Source organism: Vespula vulgaris, chromosome 1 (assembly GCF_905475345.1).
Source record: "Vespula vulgaris chromosome 1, iyVesVulg1.1, whole genome shotgun sequence".
In the NCBI taxonomy this organism is placed as follows: Eukaryota; Metazoa; Arthropoda; class Insecta; order Hymenoptera; family Vespidae; genus Vespula; species Vespula vulgaris.
The window spans coordinates 9,529,217-9,550,703 of record NC_066586.1 but is presented as its reverse complement, the minus strand read 5'-3'; the positions used below and the strand labels follow the sequence as shown (position 1 = coordinate 9,550,703).

General features: G+C 26.6%; 2 protein-coding genes and 1 long non-coding RNA gene across 5 annotated transcripts; 2 read left to right on the top strand and 1 right to left on the bottom strand.

Annotated features, from left to right (window-relative positions):
* Positions 1–5,503: 5,503 nt before the first annotated feature.
* Positions 5,504–14,509, top strand: LOC127071800 (polyamine-transporting ATPase 13A3-like). Of its 3 annotated transcripts, none has more exons than XM_051011493.1 (18): positions 5,504–6,030; positions 8,349–8,488; positions 9,211–9,278; positions 9,366–9,530; positions 9,652–9,722; positions 9,912–10,178; positions 10,265–10,469; positions 10,547–10,745; positions 10,816–10,927; positions 11,011–11,200; positions 11,290–11,490; positions 11,601–11,786; positions 11,881–12,255; positions 12,336–12,477; positions 12,564–12,715; positions 12,788–13,016; positions 13,085–13,166; positions 13,268–14,509. In XM_051011493.1, the coding sequence occupies exons 2-18, from the start codon at positions 8,473–8,475 to the stop codon at positions 14,316–14,318; spliced, it is 3,711 nt and encodes a 1,236-aa protein (XP_050867450.1). In that variant the 5' UTR covers positions 5,504–6,030; positions 8,349–8,472; the 3' UTR covers positions 14,319–14,509. The 3 variants fall into 3 exon arrangements, with proteins under 3 accessions (XP_050867450.1, XP_050867441.1, XP_050867460.1); XM_051011484.1 differs by having other exon boundaries at positions 5,505–6,030; positions 9,363–9,530; XM_051011503.1 differs by lacking the exons at positions 5,504–6,030; positions 8,349–8,488; positions 9,211–9,278 and having other exon boundaries at positions 9,377–9,530; positions 9,610–9,722.
* LOC127071811 (uncharacterized) lies at positions 6,061–8,068 on the bottom strand. The gene is made up of 2 exons (XR_007785236.1): positions 7,878–8,068; positions 6,061–7,727 (listed from the first exon to the last, which is right to left on the bottom strand). It is a non-coding gene; the product is annotated as an uncharacterized LOC127071811 (long non-coding RNA).
* A 3,896-nt stretch (positions 14,510–18,405) lies between the features above and the next one.
* On the top strand, positions 18,406–20,760 carry LOC127072109 (RNA polymerase II-associated factor 1 homolog). The gene is made up of 8 exons (XM_051012280.1): positions 18,406–18,570; positions 18,639–18,731; positions 18,807–19,131; positions 19,240–19,383; positions 19,461–19,564; positions 19,670–19,886; positions 19,956–20,199; positions 20,277–20,760. The coding sequence occupies exons 1-8, from the start codon at positions 18,497–18,499 to the stop codon at positions 20,723–20,725; spliced, it is 1,650 nt and encodes a 549-aa protein (XP_050868237.1). The 5' UTR covers positions 18,406–18,496; the 3' UTR covers positions 20,726–20,760.
* The last annotated feature ends 727 nt before the right edge of the window (positions 20,761–21,487 follow it).

Here is a 21,487-nt window from a genome sequence, read left to right as displayed (position 1 = left end):
TGAACATTCGTAAATTAATTTCATTGATATCGGAATTGTACGGAAAATTAGCCGTATTCACATTATTATCATTATGAAATTAAATTTTTGAATAAAAGAAATGATATACTTAAATAATGTTCACAACCTGAAAATTGATCAAAAATAAATCTTTGGAATATTTGGAATTACAAGAAATATATTTGTCGTCTAATTTATAAAAATGAAATTATGTAAAAAAATCAAAATTATCATTAAGTTAAATCTCATTTTGAGCAAATTAACGCAAGGTTAAAAATGAATCACAGATAAGAGAAGTTATCTACTTCTATCTAGATTTGTATAATATATCAAATCTATAAAAACAAATTGCGTGTATAGAATTAAACTTTAACACAATATTGACGTTACAGATTTAAGTAATTTGTGTATAATCAGTAAGACTTGGAAAAGAAATAAATACTACTAAAAAATTAGAAAAAAGATATATGTATTTATTTAACTCTTTACCTGTTCAACGATGATTCAAAGCGTATTAATTATTTTGTGATATAAATTCAATAATGATGCACAAAAAATTAACGAAATAATTATTTTTTTTTGTGTGCATACGTACGCGTTTGTTTGTGGCATGATATTCTTCCAACATATGGTTTTATGATATTATGCATTTATATAACTTTTTATACAAATCTGTATATTTTTTAATATATACAAGTTCATAGATTTTCAATTAGACAAGGTCATAGTCACAAGTTTCATAGTCAGTTCAAATACTTGTATTTGAAAAATTAATGTAAATAACGTTAAATTATTACCTAATTGCTTCACTCTTATAAATACTGGCGGATTTAAAAGTCCAACACGTTACAAAATTAGGGATCCCATTAAAAAAAATCAATTATGTATAATATATATTTTTTATAAAATATATATTTTTATAAAAAATATAAAATATGACAAAAGAAAAGAAAAATATAATAGACTTGTGGAAATATATTCCTCCTATGGAATGTGATATATATCATATAATCTATGAAATATAATCATATAAGAATATAAATAAATATAATCATATAAAAATTCCAAATAAATTAGATGTTTTAGCCTTATTAATAGCAATTTTAATTCTATTAATTCTACCATTTCATTAAATAAATAACAGTTAATAAGCTAAACAAGAATATATTTTGAAAATATACTTTAGAAATTAAAAACTTTTTATTTACTTATTTTTAAAATATTATCTATAGTTAAGAATAAACTATTTAATTAAATTATAAATTTAATGCAATATTCTATTAAAATAATTTAATAGCATATTAAATTAAACAATTTTTTTTATTATTTTAAATAAAAATATGTAAAAAAAAATGTAAAGTTCATAACTACACATATCTACAACTAAAAATAAATTTATTTAATTAAATTCCAAATTTAATATAATATGAAAACTTAAGAATACAAATCGATGTGATGATACACCTGAATACATCTGATGAATAAGACATTATTTATGTTGATAATAACAATAATTATTATGAAATCTAATCATTTAATAATAGTGATAATAGTAACTAAATAGTTTGCACTCATTTTTTCTCTAAAACCTTATAATAAACAATAATCAAAATCGATTAACTTCTTTAGTAGGACGAAAATTGTTTCAAACATATAATATTTTAATGTATTTTACATGTCATGACATAAAAGTCACATATCATATTCTAAAATATATTTTTTAATATATATTTTATAAAACAATAAAAAAATCTATATATAAATTTATTAATTTTATTTATATTTTGTTTTGTGGAGTTAATCATGGTGGCAAATAAATATCTGATGTACACGACCAAATATTTAAATTTTCTTACATAATAAATTTATCGCGATTTGATCACTCGAGAGATTTCTAACAAATAGTCTTATCGAAACGGATATTGTGCAAATTATAAGACGATATATCCGCATGATTATCAATTGAAGTTTTATTTCATTAAACATATCTATAGAATATCGAAGATTAAAACGTATCCATTCTGATCCATTGTGTCATTTATTTAATACTTTCGTATCCCTTCTTTTGTCAACCCTTCCTTATTCCTTTTCCATATTATAACATTTTATACTATAATATTAAATAACTTACCTCAAATTTCTAATGTAGACAAATTACAGTTGATAATAGATACTGTTTGATATCCCACGGCATAATCGGGGAGCCTCAAGGTTGATCCAATAGATCAGTTCAGAGCATTGGTATAACCTTCCTTGCCAAGAAGGGAATCCAGTTCATGGGTCTTCTGTATTCGTATTTCCTACATCCGCGATTAAGTAGGGTACCGATTCAGGCCAATATCAGGAAAATTGAGATCATTTATTGGCCATTGCAATGCTACAATAAAATGATATTTAATTGATATCGATCATCTTATCTTTATCACTTTTCATTACTGGTTACTACGTGACACAAATTTTGTCTATGTGTATTATTTTTCACTATGTAACATCATTTTATGGATATTCATTAAATATCATTTAATCGAAATTTTTCAAATGGAAATTTCATGAAAATTTTAAATAGATTCATATTTATTTAATTTATCGTTTTCTATTCCTCATTAAAAAAAAAAGGAAAAAGTATAAACATTACTCAACATGAAAATCAAAATAACTTAATTTAACGAGATTATTTCAAAAAATGTTTGAAATAAAACATATAATAGCGTTGTTTTTCTTCTGCTATAAAATACATAATAGCCAAACTTAATACCACCGATTAGATTAGCGCGAAAGTAACAAAATTCCTTGCTGTGTGCAAAAAAGGTAAGGATTATGTAGATTAAAAATTTCGTGACATCCATAAATTTCTTTTTGCCAAACAAAGTTGCGTAGATTTCAAAATTCTTTCGTGTTTCGACAGAGCATCGAACATTAAAAATTAAATATTTTCTTTTGCTCGTTCAAAAGAGATAAAAAGAGAAAGTAGAGGATTATTCACGTTCTTTCAAAGAAAAATGCTTTTTTACCATTACTATACCATTACTCTCCATTACAATTTTCTATCTCAGTATAATAATCTTACAAAATGATATACGTTAAATGAGATAACATATAAATCGATCTGACAATGAGAAAGAATTTTACCATTAATCTACGAACAAGACGAATAAAACGTTTAAATGTATGTTTAGCATAAAATACCGTTATTGTAACAAAAAGAGAAACGAGATTGCAACTTCCACGAAATAATTATCGCATCGTTTTTTCCGAGGAATATATATATATATATATATATATATACATATATCAAGGATTCGATCCTTTCACGTGCGCGCTCGTATACTCTAGTAGCTACACATACAGAGAGAGAGAGAGAGAGAGAGAGAGAGAGAGAGAGAGAGAGAGAGAGAGAGAGAGAGTATACACGTACACATATATATGTAAGTGTATAGGTGACGTAAAGTTTTGCTAAATAGGTCGCCATACCATAGATAGACGGTATTGATAATTAAAACTTGCTGACCAACGGTCACCGATCATTTTCTCCTTTCTATTTGTCCGTGACACGTGAACAACACGTAACACGAAATTACGTATTCTCATATATCACGCTTGCACATATAATCTTTCATGATACTTAATATAGTATATAACATATATAGTATACGCGTGCTTGTGTGTGTGTATATATGTATGACAAAATAATTTGTAATTTCTACAATAGTTACATTTCATATGTTCGATTTTAATAAGAAATAATGCAGTTTTCAATCGAAAACTATTTAAAATTACTGAAAAAATAACTCGAATGCGATAAAAACACAGTTACAAAAAAAAAAGACATTGCGAAAGAGATAGATAAAAATATTCAATGTTAGTTTGTAATCTCCAAGAGATTATCTTCAAAGAATGAACGTCTCGCAATACACGATCTCAATAATCGTTCAATTTTATCGTATGAATACCGAGTACAATAATTAGAGAAGGATTATCGCTATCAATCGAAGAATTTCAGCGAAACATGTGCGCAAATGTATATTATATTTACGTATGCGTGTACGCATTTGTTCATAATTGATCTAGTCGTTAAAATAGTCTATAATCTCTTTGTTTAATACCACTGTCAGACACATACCTAGAATAAAAACAACTGTTTCAAAAAAGGATGTAGCGTCGTTCAACATGATGATATTAAAGAAATTCACATGTTTAATTTTCTATAACATCTGTTTTGACGCCGTCACTTTTTTGTTTTATTTTTTGCTTTTAAATTAAAAACATAAATAATTAAATTAAGTATCTAATTAGATTAACATGTGAATATAGAGTTTCTCAGAAAAAAGAAATGAAATAACGATGTATGATAAAAACTAATTTAATGTTTCTGAGAATATTTCGGCGAATATTTTATATATATATATATATATATATATATATATATATATATATGTATATATATATAACAGTAAGTGATCGAATATAGTAACTGGAAGTTAAAGATCATTATGTTTACAATAGATAATTAAACATCGAGACGTTTATCTATATCAAAAATTAATATCGATTAAGCGATTTTATTTAAACTCAATTTATTATCCAATCAGTAAATTTAGTTTATCAAAACATGGAAAATTCTTCTATTCTTCTAATTCGTTCTATTATCATTTAAGTGGAATATAGATAACTAAATCATACTAAAAAATAAGATGGTATTTTAATCCTAACATATCTAAAAATATGTAATTTATTATGTTTTATTACTAGTTTTTCTTTTAACTACAATTAATATCAACCATATCGCTTTAAACAGATTAACATCGTATTGCTATCATATGTTAGACTCTAGAAGATTCGAAAAAGTGAATTGAATATAAACTGATAGAAATCTAAAATGGAAATGATGTTCACCTATCATCAGTTCATTTACATGTAAGTGTGAAATCTTTCGAGTAGTTTAAGTAAAATGTCTTACGTTACGTTTCGAATTCCCACTCTAACCGGATTATTGCGAAATGGCAAGCGTGCCAGATTTCTGCGCAATAGGTGCTTGATTATTTTACTTTTTCAAGCATCACTCAAATATTTTTTTGTAACGAACATGAATTAAAAAGATAAAATAGATAATTTCGTGGATTATACTGAATATTAAATTCATTATAATTTAAAAAACTAACGATACACATATACATATATAATAATAATAATAATAATAATAATAATAATAATAATAATAATAATAATAATAATAATATATTATAATCCATGATGGATTATATTATGTCCATACGTAAGATCCTATAAATAACACTCTTTTATTTATCTCTGTTTCTTTTTTGCTTTTCTTATTAATAAATAATAATTTCAAACTAACTACGTTTCTTTTGTTGTGTTTATTTAAAAATATCAAAGTATTTACCAAATGACTAAAAAGGTATATTTACAAACCGAAAAGCAATAACATTATATTGTGTAAATGATTGTATACGAAAGAAAGAAGAGAGGGAATGAATGAAAGAGGTGGGGGAAATTCGAGATGACAACGTAAGAGCCGAAGAGTTTGAAATATCACGCTTATAGCCGCAGTACTCGTTTGAGTTTGATGTGAAACAGGTGTGTTAGCGTTCATTTCAAGTTATGACTTCGTGCTTTGAAGAAGAAACATAAAGAGAGTCTCATATGAAATCATACTCAACAAACGCGAATTTCATTGAGTTCGATTGGTATCAACTTTGCGCAACTCGGACGCTCCTTTCGATTTCTATTTAAATTTTATTTAGCATTAATGCTTTTAGTTTGTTTCTTCCTCTTTCTCAACTATCTTTTTAATTTTTCTCTTCTTTCTTAACTATTGCGTAATCTCAAAGGAAAGAAGAATTGGATTGTCACTGTTATAATATTCTTTAAAAGTCCGTTGAAAATTAAACACCGAAAATTAATCCCAAGACATTTCGGTTATGTCCAGATCCGCGCGAAAAGCGCGGAGGGCGTTCTAAAAAAAAGAAACTGGAATTATTTGTGCCTCAAGAAAAGATACAGACAAATTGGGTGAGTAAAACTTCGTTTAGTTTCATCTAATTTTTCTCTTACTTCATATCCTTCGAAGATAATCTTCACGTACGATCGTGGAAAAATATTTTTTAATATCTCCAGTCTCTATAGAATGTTTCTATTCTTTCCTTATTCCAACTTATTCGAGCAGATTATAACATAAACAATTTTTTACACATATTTGCAGTCTCCTAAGGAAAAAGTAATACAATTGCGATCACATTTTTCTTCTCCATCTGAGTTATCATAAATATTTCTTCTTATACATAAAATTCTTATACATGAAGAAGAATGATGAAATAATCGCTTAGAGAATTAAATAGATTGAAAAATCATAATTAACAAATTTTCTCATTTTTTGGCTAATCGCATTAATGAATTTATGTTATCATACGCAATAAGTAATCTTGACGATACAATTAATTCTAAACCACTCTCGTATCACAATATTCTTTTAAAAAATCACGGTTTATTTTTTTCCCTATACATAGTCAAATCAAAAGTGGCATAACGCAGTAGGATGTACCATGTCGCCTAATACGAATAGAACGAGTTATTATGCAATCCTAATTATCTCTTTTCATTCAATTGTAAAACACTGAATTACAATGCCGCTATCGCAAGAATTTCCACCTGATCTATTCGTCCGCATTATTTCGTCAAATAACTGGCGCTAATCATTAATCATCGTTTATATATTGCGAAGAAATACTTACAATCATCTCTTATTAAGCGATGTCGTCTTTGACAATTTTTACAATACACCGATCGATTTTCTTGTAACGATTTCAAAGAACCTAGTAGCTACTTACCTTGATGCACCTTACAATTCTTATCGCTCCTTCACTTTCAAATTTCTTTCGACGATCACATTCAAAGTCTATAATTGCTTTGATGTTAAAACATCGGAAATCGAAGAACTGTTGCATAAGTGAAATAACTTACAAACTAGTCGGTCGACATGTCATATTAAATAAAACATTAATATGTCTTTGCGACTAGACGGGCGCAAAGAAAACGAAGTAATACCGATACAGTATATGGAAGACACAACACGTTTCGCTCTCGTGAATTCTTATTATTATCTCTGCTTATAGCCGCCGCGAAGTCAAGAATAATGACAGCACACATGACACATCGTGAACATGCTGAATCGAAAATATTCCTTTTTTTTTTCTTTTCGTGTTTTTCTTTTTTTTATGATTACATATAAAGAAAAAAAAAGAACAAAAAAGTACGAACGTGAAGAATACATTTTATGAATGCGTCAGAGATTTAAAAAAATATTACCTGTTTGGTGACCTGTTGGTGGTCAAAACTGAGATTTTTGTATCGTCTCGAGTATAACTCATATAGTAATAAAACGTTTTTAAACCGCATTCAACTTTATCTCATTCAATATTGAACGCTTAAAATTAAATTTTTATCCGACGGAGATGAAAACGATTTGGCGATACCATAAACAAGATATCTTAAATTTGCATTAAATCGACTAAAAATATTTTTTGAATCGTCCTTCATCGAAATATTTCTAGCAGACTTTTAAACGTTTTATTTTAAGCAGTTTTGGTCTACCTGAATTTATCAAACTATGTTGTGTAATACTTTGCGCGAACAGTAATATTATAATTATCTACTTATTGTTTACCTCAAAACCATCTTGTTTACATTCTTGAGGATTAATTGTAATAGTACTGAAAATAAAATAAAAGGACTGTAAAGAAATTTATAACGACGCAATGTAACAGGATTTTAAATGTTAATTAATTACGACAAATTAAAATATTAAAAAAAATATATTATACATTTTATAAGTGTTATACTTAATCACTCTGTAATGTCACCTTATCAGCGTGTATTCGTCATTTATAGCGTCAAATTATTTTCTTTTCGGGTTCTTTACCTTCTTGATATACGTATCAATTGCATTTTTACGAACTTTGTACAAAAGTTATGAATTTAATCCCGACGAAGCGAATGATTTGAATAATGAATTATTTCGTTGTTTGACTGTACAACGGCTGTACCAACTGTGTGTAATTCAAGTGCACGGTCAACGTAATCGCATACGACCATGATTTATCTTTCACGTCACTTCCGCTTTAAAATGATTTTTCAAGGAAAAGGTTATCGCGAGTCTTGACTTGCGCGGATTAGCTTTGAATTTCTTCAATAATTAAACGATTCATTTTTTGCCAAAATTCTTTTACAATTCGAGCAAATCATGAAAATTGTTTTATCGAATAATGCATAGGAAAAATATTTAAATATGACAATAACATAACAATTCATTGTAAATATGTAATCATTTTCAGTGCAATATAAAGGAAGAGAGAAATTTTCTAGGCTGACAACTACGCCTTGAAAAAGCGAAAATTTCTAATACACAATCGCTGACCTTATTTAAATAAACGATCTCGAAGCAATCTCGAGGCGATTATGAGCGATTCGAATGGTAAGCGAATCAACTATTTAAACAGAAAATATTCAAGAAAGAAAATAAAACATTTTCCTATACATTCTTTTATCTGTTGTAAATTTTTCAATACACTATATTTAAATTTTACAAGTTTACTTTTATTTCGAAATATACATACTTAATTATTGTATATTCCATTGGTAAACAAAACTAAAATATAAAAATGATATTGAAAGAAATATTAAAACTGATTAAAAAAAGCAGACTGTAATATAATAGAATAATAATATCTATCTATTATATATTTTCGTAAAGGAAACAAACGAATTGCAATTTTTATAAGACGCACTTCTATGACATTACAGAAGTATTATTGAATTCTTATCGCGTAAGCTTATTTCTAAAATCTGTAATATTATGGATTAGAATGACAAATAACAAAATCCATTACTGAAACTCCGTACTGTTTTAGCATGACGAAACAATTCGTTTTCTTTTTTTTTTCTTTCTTTCTTTCTTTCTTTTCTTTTAAGATATATTCTACTATGTTAATCGTTTTACCGTATCAGATCAAATAAGATAATGGCAAGATGTCAACGAAAGATCGCGCTATTTACAAATACGAATCGCAATAAGAATTTATACCTCATATATTGTCACTTATTTCTTTGTTGTTATCTCAAAATATATGTATACTTCATTATATTCTACTTGTGATTTAATTGTATCTATATTCATATGTTAATTTTATATCCTAGACACAAAGAATGATGAACAGTCGAAAATAGACTGTCAAAAAATCCAAACTGGCCAAGATGAAGATATAGTAAGATCACTTTTTGTTGTTTTTTATTCTTCAATGATACATATACGATATCCTCTATTAAAATATGTTAATATATAATTTCAGCAGGTATATGGATTTAAAAGGAGTGTATTGAAAACGATTATAATTTATATTTCTTATATATTAACTGTCGGTTTCGTAAGACTTCTTTTCCATTGGTATCCGCGATTGTATTTGTATGCAACACATAGGAAATGCCCTTTAGAGGAAGCCACAAAATTGCTTGTGATCGTAAGTGTTGTTACTTCTTGAAACAGTTAAAATCTTCGTTAATAGACCAGACCTTCCATTATTATTTTTCTCTTAATAGAAGATAAAAATTTACGTAAAATAACAATAATTATACATGCAGGATGACTATCAAGGAAGGTATAAATCCTATTTCGTGAAAAACGTTAAGACAATATCTACTGAAAATGTGAGGTCAGTTGAATTTCAATTATATACATATAATTATAATATAATTATAATTCGTAAGAACAATTATAAAAGCGTACATAACGAAATCCGATTCTAATAATAAGATAATCTCTGGAATGATATTTCGATTGTTATCAACTGACAATTAATATTTTATACAAATAATATGTTATTAAACAATATATTTTTCAGTGACAAATCATTCAGCTCAATTTTGGGAAGTAATAGTATAAACTTACTTGAAAGTGTCAAAAATAAAAAACTTAAGCTTACTTTAGAAAATGGTACGAAATCTGAAGTAACAGAGTATAAAGCATTTTGGTGTAAAAAACAATGTTATATTTGGGATGTTACACAAAATACATTTTCCAAACTTGTTGGTCTTGACAAATATACATTGTGTTCAGACCTTCATCTTGGTCAGAACAAGGGACTCTCTAAGGAAGAACAATTCCTAAGGTATTTTAATATATAACCTTATTAATTGCTTAATGTTGAATTCCAGTTATACAGAAAATTTATTTTTCTTTATTTAAACTTTACAGACGAATTGTCTATGGAAACAATGAGATTGTTGTGCCAGTGCAAAGTATAGGTGTATTATTGTTATTGGAAGTTTTAAATCCTTTTTATATCTTTCAAGTATTTACTTTAGCAGTATGGTTTGCCGAAGAATACCTTTACTACACCATTGCTATAATATGCATGTCTCTTTTTGGAATTACAAGTTCCATTTTGCAAACACGTAAAGTAAGTAGATTACAACTACGATTATCTAATTATACTTTATGTTAACTTAATATGTGTAAAATTTGTGTATACGTTAGAATCAACTGAATCTGAAAGGAACTGTGGCCTCTTTTGAAAATGTTAGAGTATATCGAAGTTCAGGTATATTTGAAAGCATTTCAAGTAATGAACTAGTACCAGGTGATATTATAGAATTACCAAATCACCATGGAACAGTTGTTTGTGATGCAGTATTATTAACTGGACAGTGTATAATAAATGAATCTATGCTAACTGGTAAATATATCTCATTAGAAATTTATTTGACAATTGATATCAATTAAAGAAATATTTCCTTTCTGATTAGGTGAGTCTGTACCAGTTTCAAAAACACCATTACCATCAAATCAAGTGCCATATGATTCAAAACAATCTTCTCATCATACATTGTACAGTGGAACTACTATAATTCAAACTAGGTATATACAAGGAAAGAAAATGTAAAATTGCATATTTCAAAATATTTCTATAATTCATCAAATTTTTATCTTTCATATCATAGATGCTATGGGAATAATCCAGTTCTTGCAAGAGTCATTAGAACAGGTCTACAAACTAATAGAGGTGCATTAGTTGCAGCTATATTATATCCACCACCAGCAGACTTCAAATTCGATCAAGATTCGTATAAATTTATTGGCATACTAGCATGTGTTGCCACTTGTGGCTTCATATATACAGTTGTTACCAAGGTAAAAAAAAACCCTATGGTTATGAATCTATTATTAACTATTTCTACTATCAGGCTATTTAGAATCTTTAAAAAAAATTACATTCTTAGGCCTCAAGAGGAATTACAGCAGGTGATATTGCAATTAAAGCTCTAGATATAATTACAATAGTCGTTCCTCCAGCTTTACCAGCTGCAATGACAGTAGGAAAATTATATGCACAAGCAAGATTAAAACGTACACAAATATATTGTATCAATAATAGGGTCATTAATGTCTGTGGGAGCATTAATTGTGTATGTTTTGACAAGGTAAGAATTTTATAAAATAATAATTAACATATTGTTAAAAAATCATTAATCTACAGATTTGGAGACTATGAAATATCAAATTTCTTCTTTACTTTCATCTACTTGTACAGACTGGAACGCTGACAGAGGATGGCTTAGATATGTGGGGTGTTGTGCCATGTACAAATGGTAACTTAGAAGAATCAGAGAAGAATATATCAAAACTACAACATCATTCTCTTTTTGAGGGTATGTTAGTATGTCACAGTCTAAATATCATTAATGGCAAACTTTGTGGGGATCCATTGGATGTTAAGGTAATCCTATAATTCTCAAGATTTATCACTAAATCTTTTGTAAAAATAAATTTAAAAAGAATCCTGATTTGTACTATTATAAAATTGATTATAGATGTTTGAAAGTACTGAATGGATATTAGAAGAATCTGATACAACACAATCAGATAAATATGATCTTGTGACACCAACAGTAGTGAAACCACCAAAAAATAATAATTTTACAGAAAATATGAATAAAATTTCAGAAATTGGTATTGTGCAACAATATCAATTTTCAAGTTCGTTACAACGAATGTCTGTCATAGTACGCATTCTAGGATCTGACCATTTTAAAGCATATACTAAAGGATCCCCTGAAATGATATTTAGTTTAAGTAAACCAGAAACACTACCAAAAAACATAATAACAACCCTGAAAACTTATACAGAGCAAGGCTATCGTGTAATAGCTATGGGGCAATCTACAATAATTGAAAATGGTGCAAAGGTAACATATATTTATTAATTATACAGCATTAATAAAGTTTTTCTAGTTTAGAAAATGAAATAAAATAATTTTGTATGTAGATATCAAAAATGACGCGAGACGAGGTCGAACAAAACTTGGAATTTCTAGGTTTAGTTATCCTAGAAAATAGATTAAAAGAACCAACAATTTCAGTTATAAAAGAACTGAGAGAAGCTAACATGCATGTGATAATGATCACAGGTTGACAATTTCTTTTTCATTTTTATACTTACAATTAAAATATTAGTCATATATGAATAAATTTATGTCTTTTGTCGGTGATATAGGTGATAATATACAAACTGCAGTAAGTGTTGCAAAAGAGTGTGGTATACTTTTACCTAATGAAACAGTTATAGATGTAGTCATAGTTCCAAATCAATTTAAAAAATCCGAACCAGAAATATTTTTCAATGTACAAAATATAACTCAAAAATTGGTAAATATGTTATCTTAAAAACTTATCTCAATATCAAAACCTTTCTTTTCGAATAGCTAATTACTTTTTTAGAATCTTCGAGACAAAAGACATATGATACCAATATTAGATGATATGGAACAGGGAATAGATATAAAAAATTATAGATTTGCTTTAACTGGACAAACATGGCAATTGCTAAAAGAATGTTATCCTGATATTGTGCCAAAAATTTGCGTAAGGGGAGCAATATTTGCAAGAATGACAAGTGATCAAAAACAACAATTGATTCTAGAACTTATGCAACTTGGTTATTATGTGGGTATGTATTAACTACGTTTATAAATTTATTACAATTATTTACTTTGACTTCTTAAATTTGCTTTATAGTTATGTGTGGAGATGGCGCAAATGATTGTGGAGCATTAAGAGCAGCTCATGCAGGTGTATCTCTTTCAGAAGCAGAGTCAAGGTAAAAATAGATTCAAATAAAAATAAATCATGTATCAAAATACACAAAATATTTATTTTATAATTTATATTTTCTTATCTCAATATTTTTATCTCTTTTAGCGTGGCTAGTCCTTTTACTTCAAGAATACCTGACATAACATGTATTCCTAAAGTCATACGACAAGGACGAGCTGCTTTAGTCACATCATTTGGAATTTTCAAATTTATGGTTGCATATTCCCTAACAGAATTTTTGTCTGTTATAATTTTATATTCAATAGACTCTAATTTGACAGATTTGGAATTTTTATTTATTGATATTTTTTTGATTGTAAATTTTGCTTCATTTTTTGGAAAAACACAAGCATATGAAAAAAAACTTGCTAAAAATCCACCAATGACAAGTCTCTTGAGTTTCACACCACTATTGTCTTTAACAATGCATATGTTAATAATGACAACATTTCAAGCAATAGCATATCATACAGTACGGTATTTTTCTTGGTTTACACCTTTTGTTCATACCAGTAATATTGGGTATACATGTTATGAAAACTACTCAGTTTTCTGTATATCTATGTTTCAATACATTACGATGGCAATAATATTCTCACGTGGTAAACCATATAGGCAACCTATTTATACAAATGGTGTGTTTACATTTTCTATTGTTCTTTTGATTTCAATTTGTATATATATTACAATTTATCCTGCAAATTGGGTAATAAATTTGTTACAATTACTTATACCTCCAGACTATAATTGGAGGATTATAATCTTAGTACTTGCTTTAGCAAACTTTTTTATATGCTTAATTGTTGAAACTTTAATAATAGAGTATGGGATAGAAAAGAAACTAATTCCAAAACTTTATCCTCCTGAAAAATCTAAGAAACATTATTTAAAAATAGAGTATGAATTGCATAACAATCCAAATTGGCCAAAGTTGGATAATGAACTACCAGTTTTACCAATTACACCAAGTGTTGAAAATATCATTAAAACAATATACCTAGAAACTTCAGAATGTGCAAATACTGTAAATAATCAAAAATATAATGAACAAAAAGTATTAAAACGTTTAAATGATATAAAAAAAAATGGTGTTGATAATCAAGGATTTGTAGAAGATTCATTGATCGAAAATGTGAGCATTATCACTAGATTTTAAATATTCAACAAAAAACAAATTATGTTAAATGTAACTTTGATTGATTTGTAAGGATGTAACAGAATATATTTAATCATATGTATATATACTTTAGCACAGTATTTATTGTAAGTATTGTTAATTTTTGAAATGACGAAAATTTTATTAAATAAGTAAATAAATAAAAAAATTAAAATAATATTATCTTATAATATTTACATGTATTATGTCTGAGGATCATTGTAATTTATACTTATTAAAATTGAATTTTTTATTAGTAGAAAATTTGTCTATTTACGAAATATAATTACATTTGTTTTTTATCCTCTAATTCCAACTAATTGTTTCTCCACTATCTATGATAAATATTTCAGTAGCTATCAATACAATGTTTTTATATTCCTTTTGACAGCAAAATACTGACTGATCATTTGTATCATATTTTTATATACAAAAGAATGTAAAAGAAAACAAGAGTTGAAATGTCTTCAAATATATATTTACTATAATATAAAAATTATTTTCTATATGTATATTTAATAAAAAACATTAACATATTTAAATATATAAAACAAAATTTATAGAAATAATATATATAATATTTACAGAAATATAAGATATAATATTTTACAGTCTTCTTACTTTTGTAATTCAGTTAATTATATGCAATGTCATTAATTATATCATGTAATTATACTTGTAACTCTTTCTTTGATTGATGAGTACTTGTATTTATGACTGCTTGTAATCTAGATTTCCTTGTTATGACTTCTTTTTAAAAAAAAAACTTCTGAGAAACTTATTTAATTGTAGGAATGCATAATTATTAATATTACATCAATTACTAATTACTTCTATAATGAAAATAATTAAACAACAATAATAATTCATCACTGATAGACTCTAAAAACATTATATATATAAATATATTTTAAATAACATGTACATAATCCATCACATTTACACTATTTCTTATGTAACTTATTAATGATATGATTTATATTCATAACTATAAACCAAATATAAATTTGACAAATTTCTAAATTTTGTTTCAAACATTTCTAGACTAAAAAAGCTTTCCTTTTTCTAAATTTCTTAACAATTCTTGTTCAAATATATGAAAATTTAGAAAAATCTAAACATTTTTAAAAGAATTTAGATATTTATATGATTATAATGTAATATATCAATATATCAATTATTAATTGTATAATTATTATAGTATATTTTAACAAAATAAATACTTGACTAGAAATAATAGTTTCAAAAATTGTACTAATTCTTATTTCTATTTATACAAACACACACACTTCATTTCAGCTATCAAACATTAGAGACATTAATACATTTATACATTTATACATTTATACATTTAACATGTATCTAAATTTTTCTCATTGATACTATTTTTTAAATTAATAATGATATCACAATTTACTTTACATTTTTGTATATCAACTTACTTATACAGTGGAACATAATTAGCTTCTTTATTTACATATATTGCATTTACAGTAGATGTATTCTGTACCTTTTTTTTAATTTTTTTGTAACTTATAATAGATTTCCAAATCATTCTAAAATCTTCCATTAATTAATTCAATGTACATTCTAAATAATGTATATTCTAAAAATCATATCTAAGCGATTCAGTAATACTTTAGAACTTTTTTTATTAAGTATACTATCATAATTTTATATCAATATATCCAAACATAATAAAGAATCTTCTTTAATATTTGGATGTGTCATTGTAAATTTTAAATATGAAATTAAAAAAATCATAGAAAAGAATCAGTCATTCTTTAAAAATAGGACTTAAAATAAAATGTAATACTTTTAAAAAATCTCTTCTTCTATTCTGTTTCTTATCAAGATAAAGTAGAGGTTCCTTATAACAATTTATTTAATTGAGATCTCAAAATTTCTAAAGAATATTATAATACAATGTCTTCGAGTTTTTTGATTTCTTATTGACAAATTATAGAATCATAATGATAAAGTTTTACTAATACATTTATAATAATATCTACAATTTTACTATAAATCAAAAGAAAACAAGGATAATATTAAAACGAATAATATACATATAATAATAATTATGTAATATATATTCCAAACATTTGTGTTTGGTATAAATATTACATAAATCAACAAAAAGTATTATAATATACATGTTTTAACATTAAACTTAATAATACTTTTAACTTCATCATTTTATTTAAACTATTTATAAATTACGGTTTTTTAAATCTAAATATCTATTACATTTAATTTTTTTGGTAATTCATTATTTTTTTGTTTTTAATTTCACTTCAGCCTTTTCTGATTTTAAATGTTTTATGTATTTATGACTTTTCGCCATTTTTACAGTCTATACTAAACTATATTTTGTAATATAAAGCATAGTTATATAGTCGCATATATAACTATATTTATTTATTTTATATATTTTATATATGGTGTTTTATATAATTGAAATATTTATCTGTAATCACAGATCCTATATAAATAATAAAAATAAAATTATATATCACATGGCGTCGATAATACTGAAATTTATAAACAATGTATATACAACATTAATGCTAAATAATTTACATAAACGTGTCTGAATATTATTTATACAAAGAATCCATTCTTATTTAAAAATTCTTCTTATTATAACCTCAACCTCACATTTATTTTACATATTAGAGGATACATTATATACCAATTAAATTATAATACATGACTAGATTGACTCGTAACATGTTTCCATATAGTAATAGTAATGATCATAGAATTTAGCATGTGAAATTTTACTATTATTATTCTTATAGATAACCAATTAAATTGCGAGATTGTCTGACATCACAATTCGGCGCGATAAGGATTCATATATCCAACTGTGTAAATCATAAAAATTATTTAGAGGAATAATATCGGATTAAAATTCTATTATTGTAAAAATAAAATCGTAAGATGTATTATAAAGACTCTAACAAATCACAAGATTAAATATTTCAGTTAATCAACTTGTTTCTTTATTATTTCAATTACATCGATTTATAATAAAATATTGAATGTATAAATTTGTACTCTCTCAAAAATGATATAATAAAAAATTCCATAACAATTGATAATTGATAAAATTTACTAAATATTTCTCAAATATTTTGTGTAATTCACTTTTATAACTAATACCATAACAATTAAAATCGAACCCACTGTTGTAACATTTTCGTGATAACTATATAGCTGTATCCTATATAATTGTATCCTATATACGTATAGAACATTGTATCCTATATACAGTAAGAAAATGTATATACAGTTCTATGTACTATATAGAAAATATAGATCGCCTTAAAATTGATAAATTTTATATTTGTGAAAATATTTGAAAAAATATTTCCATATTTATACGTTGTATTATATTTATACATTTTTTAATTAGAAATATAGATATGGTTTATCTAAATCTGTCTTTTATTAATGCTAATATTCAAAACATAACTGAGGATTTTGAAAAATGAAATCTTTTAAATTCTTATTCGTCATAAAATTGAAAAGGATTTTAGTCGTCTCGAATATATTGTTTATTAATATGCATTTGTATTTCTTCTTTTTTTCTTCCTCATTTGAAAAGTTAATATTTCGAATTTCGATATTTCTAGTTTCTCAAATTCATTATAAATGAAACAGTAAATAATAAATTTTTGTCACATGTCTTATTTTAACACTAACCTCTTGTCATGTATACTTTGTTCGTTTTTTATGAAAATATATATGTCAATTAAGATCGTTTTAAATGACTATAAATACAACACAATGAGATAATATTAAGTCTATGCTTCTGTCGAATAAGAAACATTCATAAAAGAGGTTGAAACGTTTTGGAAGATAATCTTCAACAAGTCATATCTCGAGATTTTGCTAAAGTCTGCTTATTCTTTGATTATAAATTTAGAAAGAGTTAAGGCGATCCTCAAAATAAGATTCGATTATGAATACGAGTCTCAAACAAAAATTCGATTTAAAAGTACAAGCCAATCACAGTTCGATTTTGATAAGGTGCCGCGCTAGCCAATCATCGAACAGTACCGATGTCGAACGACCAAATAAAGAGCAGATAGTTATTCTATATTTTCCTGTTTTTTAGTCCAATTTGATAAACGTTTACGCGAATTTTCTGGAGTATCATCTATTTCGATAACATGGCACCGACAATTCAAACTAATGGGAGTACATCCGAAAGAGATAAACGAACAACAAGACCAGCAGAAAAAAGGTAGGGAAATTCACCTCAAATATGTATATATTTCTCAAACTACATATTTACATTATTTTTTGTTTTAGATCCGAATTAATATGTAGAGTTAAATATTGTAATACACTTCCTGATATTCCATTTGATCCTAAGTTTATCACATATCCGTTTGAATCAACTCGGTATGTATTGATTATTAAATTTTATCCATTTATAAAATGATCATCTGTAGTAAATATAATTGTATTACTTAATAGATTTATTCGATATAACCCCACATCATTGGAACGTAATTACAAATATGAAGTTTTGACAGAACATGATTTAGGTGTTGAAATAGATCTTATAAATAAAGATACCTATGCTGGAGATGTTAATGCACAGTTAGAACCTGCTGATGAAAAGCTTCTTGAAGAAGATGTTCTTACGCCACAAGATTCAAAAAGATCTAGACATCATGCCAGAAGTGTTTCTTGGCTTAGACGTACTGAATATATTTCTACAGAACAAACTAGATTTCAACCACAGACAGTTGATAAAGTTGAAGCTAAAGTTGGTTATAGTATTAAGAAAAATTTTAAGGTTTGTATACAAATGCAGTAAGTAATTAACTTATATATTTTTAAGTAATTAACTTTATATATTTGTGATTTTTAAAATTGATTTTCTGTATGATTTTCTATATGACAGGAGGAGACATTATATATGGACAGAGAAAGTCAAATAAAAGCAATTGAAAAAACATTTGAAGACAATAAGAAACCAATTGATAAACATTATAGCAAACCAAATGTTGTACCTGTTGAGATTTTACCTGTATATCCTGATTTTAAGGTATCTATTAATGTAAAAATGAGTTTTGATAAAATTTTGTTGAATTTCAATATAATCATATATTTTTATTATCATAGTTATGGAAATACCCTTGTGCTCAAGTAATATTTGATTCCGACCCTGCACCAACAGGACGTTCTGTCCCTGCTCAGATAGAAGAGATGTCCCAAGCAATGATTCGGTAAAGTTATATCTCCTTTAATTTATGTTAATTTAATTTACTACTACTATTCATATTTTATAAATTAGTAATAAATCTTCGTAATATATAATTTCATGGGAATAGGGGCGTCATGGATGAGAGTGGTGAACAATTTGTAGCATATTTCTTACCTTTAGAAGAAACATTAGAAAAACGAAGGAGAGATTTTGCTGCTGGTATTGACTATGCAGATGAAGAAGAATATGAATATAAGATGGCTAGAGAGTATAATTGGAATGTTAAAAGCAAAGCATCTAAGGGATATGAGGAAAATTATTTTCTTGTTATACGACAAGATGGGGTATCAAAGATGAAATATTTCTCTTGAATTATTGAAGTACTTATTTAATTACTTTATTCATGATTTCAGGTATATTATAATGAATTGGAAACTCGTGTACGACTTAGTAAACGCAGACAGAAAGCTGGTCAACAACCAAATAATACACGATTAATTGTACGTCATCGACCATTAAATGCTAATGAATTCAAAATGCAAAGATACAGAGAAAAACAATTAGAACCTCCAGGAGAAGAAGATGAAGATGAAGAAGAGGAAGAGGAAGAGGAGGAAGAAGAAATGCAGCAGGAAACTGAAAAAGCAGAAGAGAAAGGTTATATATATTTTTAATTATGATATTAATATATCTGCAATTTTAATCAGATCCTCATTATTATTTTTTTCTTTCAGCTGACTCCGAAAATGAGAGCGGTTCGCGTGCATCATCCAGAGCATCTTCTCGTGTTTCCAGCAAAAGATCTCATACTCAATCTCCATCTCCCTCTAAATCTGGTTCAAGATCCAAGTCACGTTCACGTTCTCGCTCAGCATCAAAGTCTTCATCTCGTTCTCGTTCTAGATCGCGATCAGAGTCACGTTCCCCATCTAAATCACGTAGTAGATCAAAATCAAGATCTGAATCACCTCAATCGAGAAATTCTTCTCGATCAAGATCTCGATCCAAATCAAAATCAGTATCGAGATCTCGATCTGGTTCTCCTGTTAAATCACGATCAAAATCGCGATCAAGTTCAAAATCCAGATCGAGGTCACGATCTCATTCAAAATCAAGGTCTGCAAGTGGAAGTGGTAGTGTTTCTGGTAGTGGTAGTGCTGCAAGTGGTTCTGAAAGTGAATAAGTAAATGTTACAAAATATATAAACAGTGATTCTTATGCCTGTATCAGTATTTTTATTTACGCTTGTGAAGTCTCATTCAATGGTTTTCAGAATTCATTATTTATAATAGTACATTAAAAAGTAAGTGTAATAAGTTTTATAAAATTTTATTTAACTTTCAACATATTTTCAAATGCATTTCAAATTGTGGATTTTGTTCGATTTACTATTAATCATGTGAAAAGTGTTAATAATGTGTAATTATGCTTTTTGGAAGAACATGATATCTAAAAAGTTCGAAAATTTGAATGTCATAAAAATCAATTTATTATTTCTGTATTGTTTCTATGTATGTGAGATATCACATAACTTTATTGTTTTGCCTATTATTCTTTTTCTTAAAACCTCAATACATAACCACATGATTCGCATCACTATTGATAGTAACAAACAAAAGAGAAGAAGAAATGATAATTATAGTATTTGCAAGGGAAAATTCTCAACCCAGAAATTGTCGAATACTCTGTGACAACATATGTGTAATGCAAAAAATATACTGTACAGGGTAATTTATAAATGCATGTCAATACTTTAAGGAGTCAGTCTACGTACTAATATAAATGAAAAATGTCATATGAACATATGTCTTATATATCTTACAATTATTTTTAAAGTTACAATTGATTAAAGAAATATTTAGCCAGCAAGAAATGTAAGAAACAGATTTTTAGGATCATACTTTTGCTTTAAGTAATAAGGCAAGGTATGCAATCCAGAAATTCA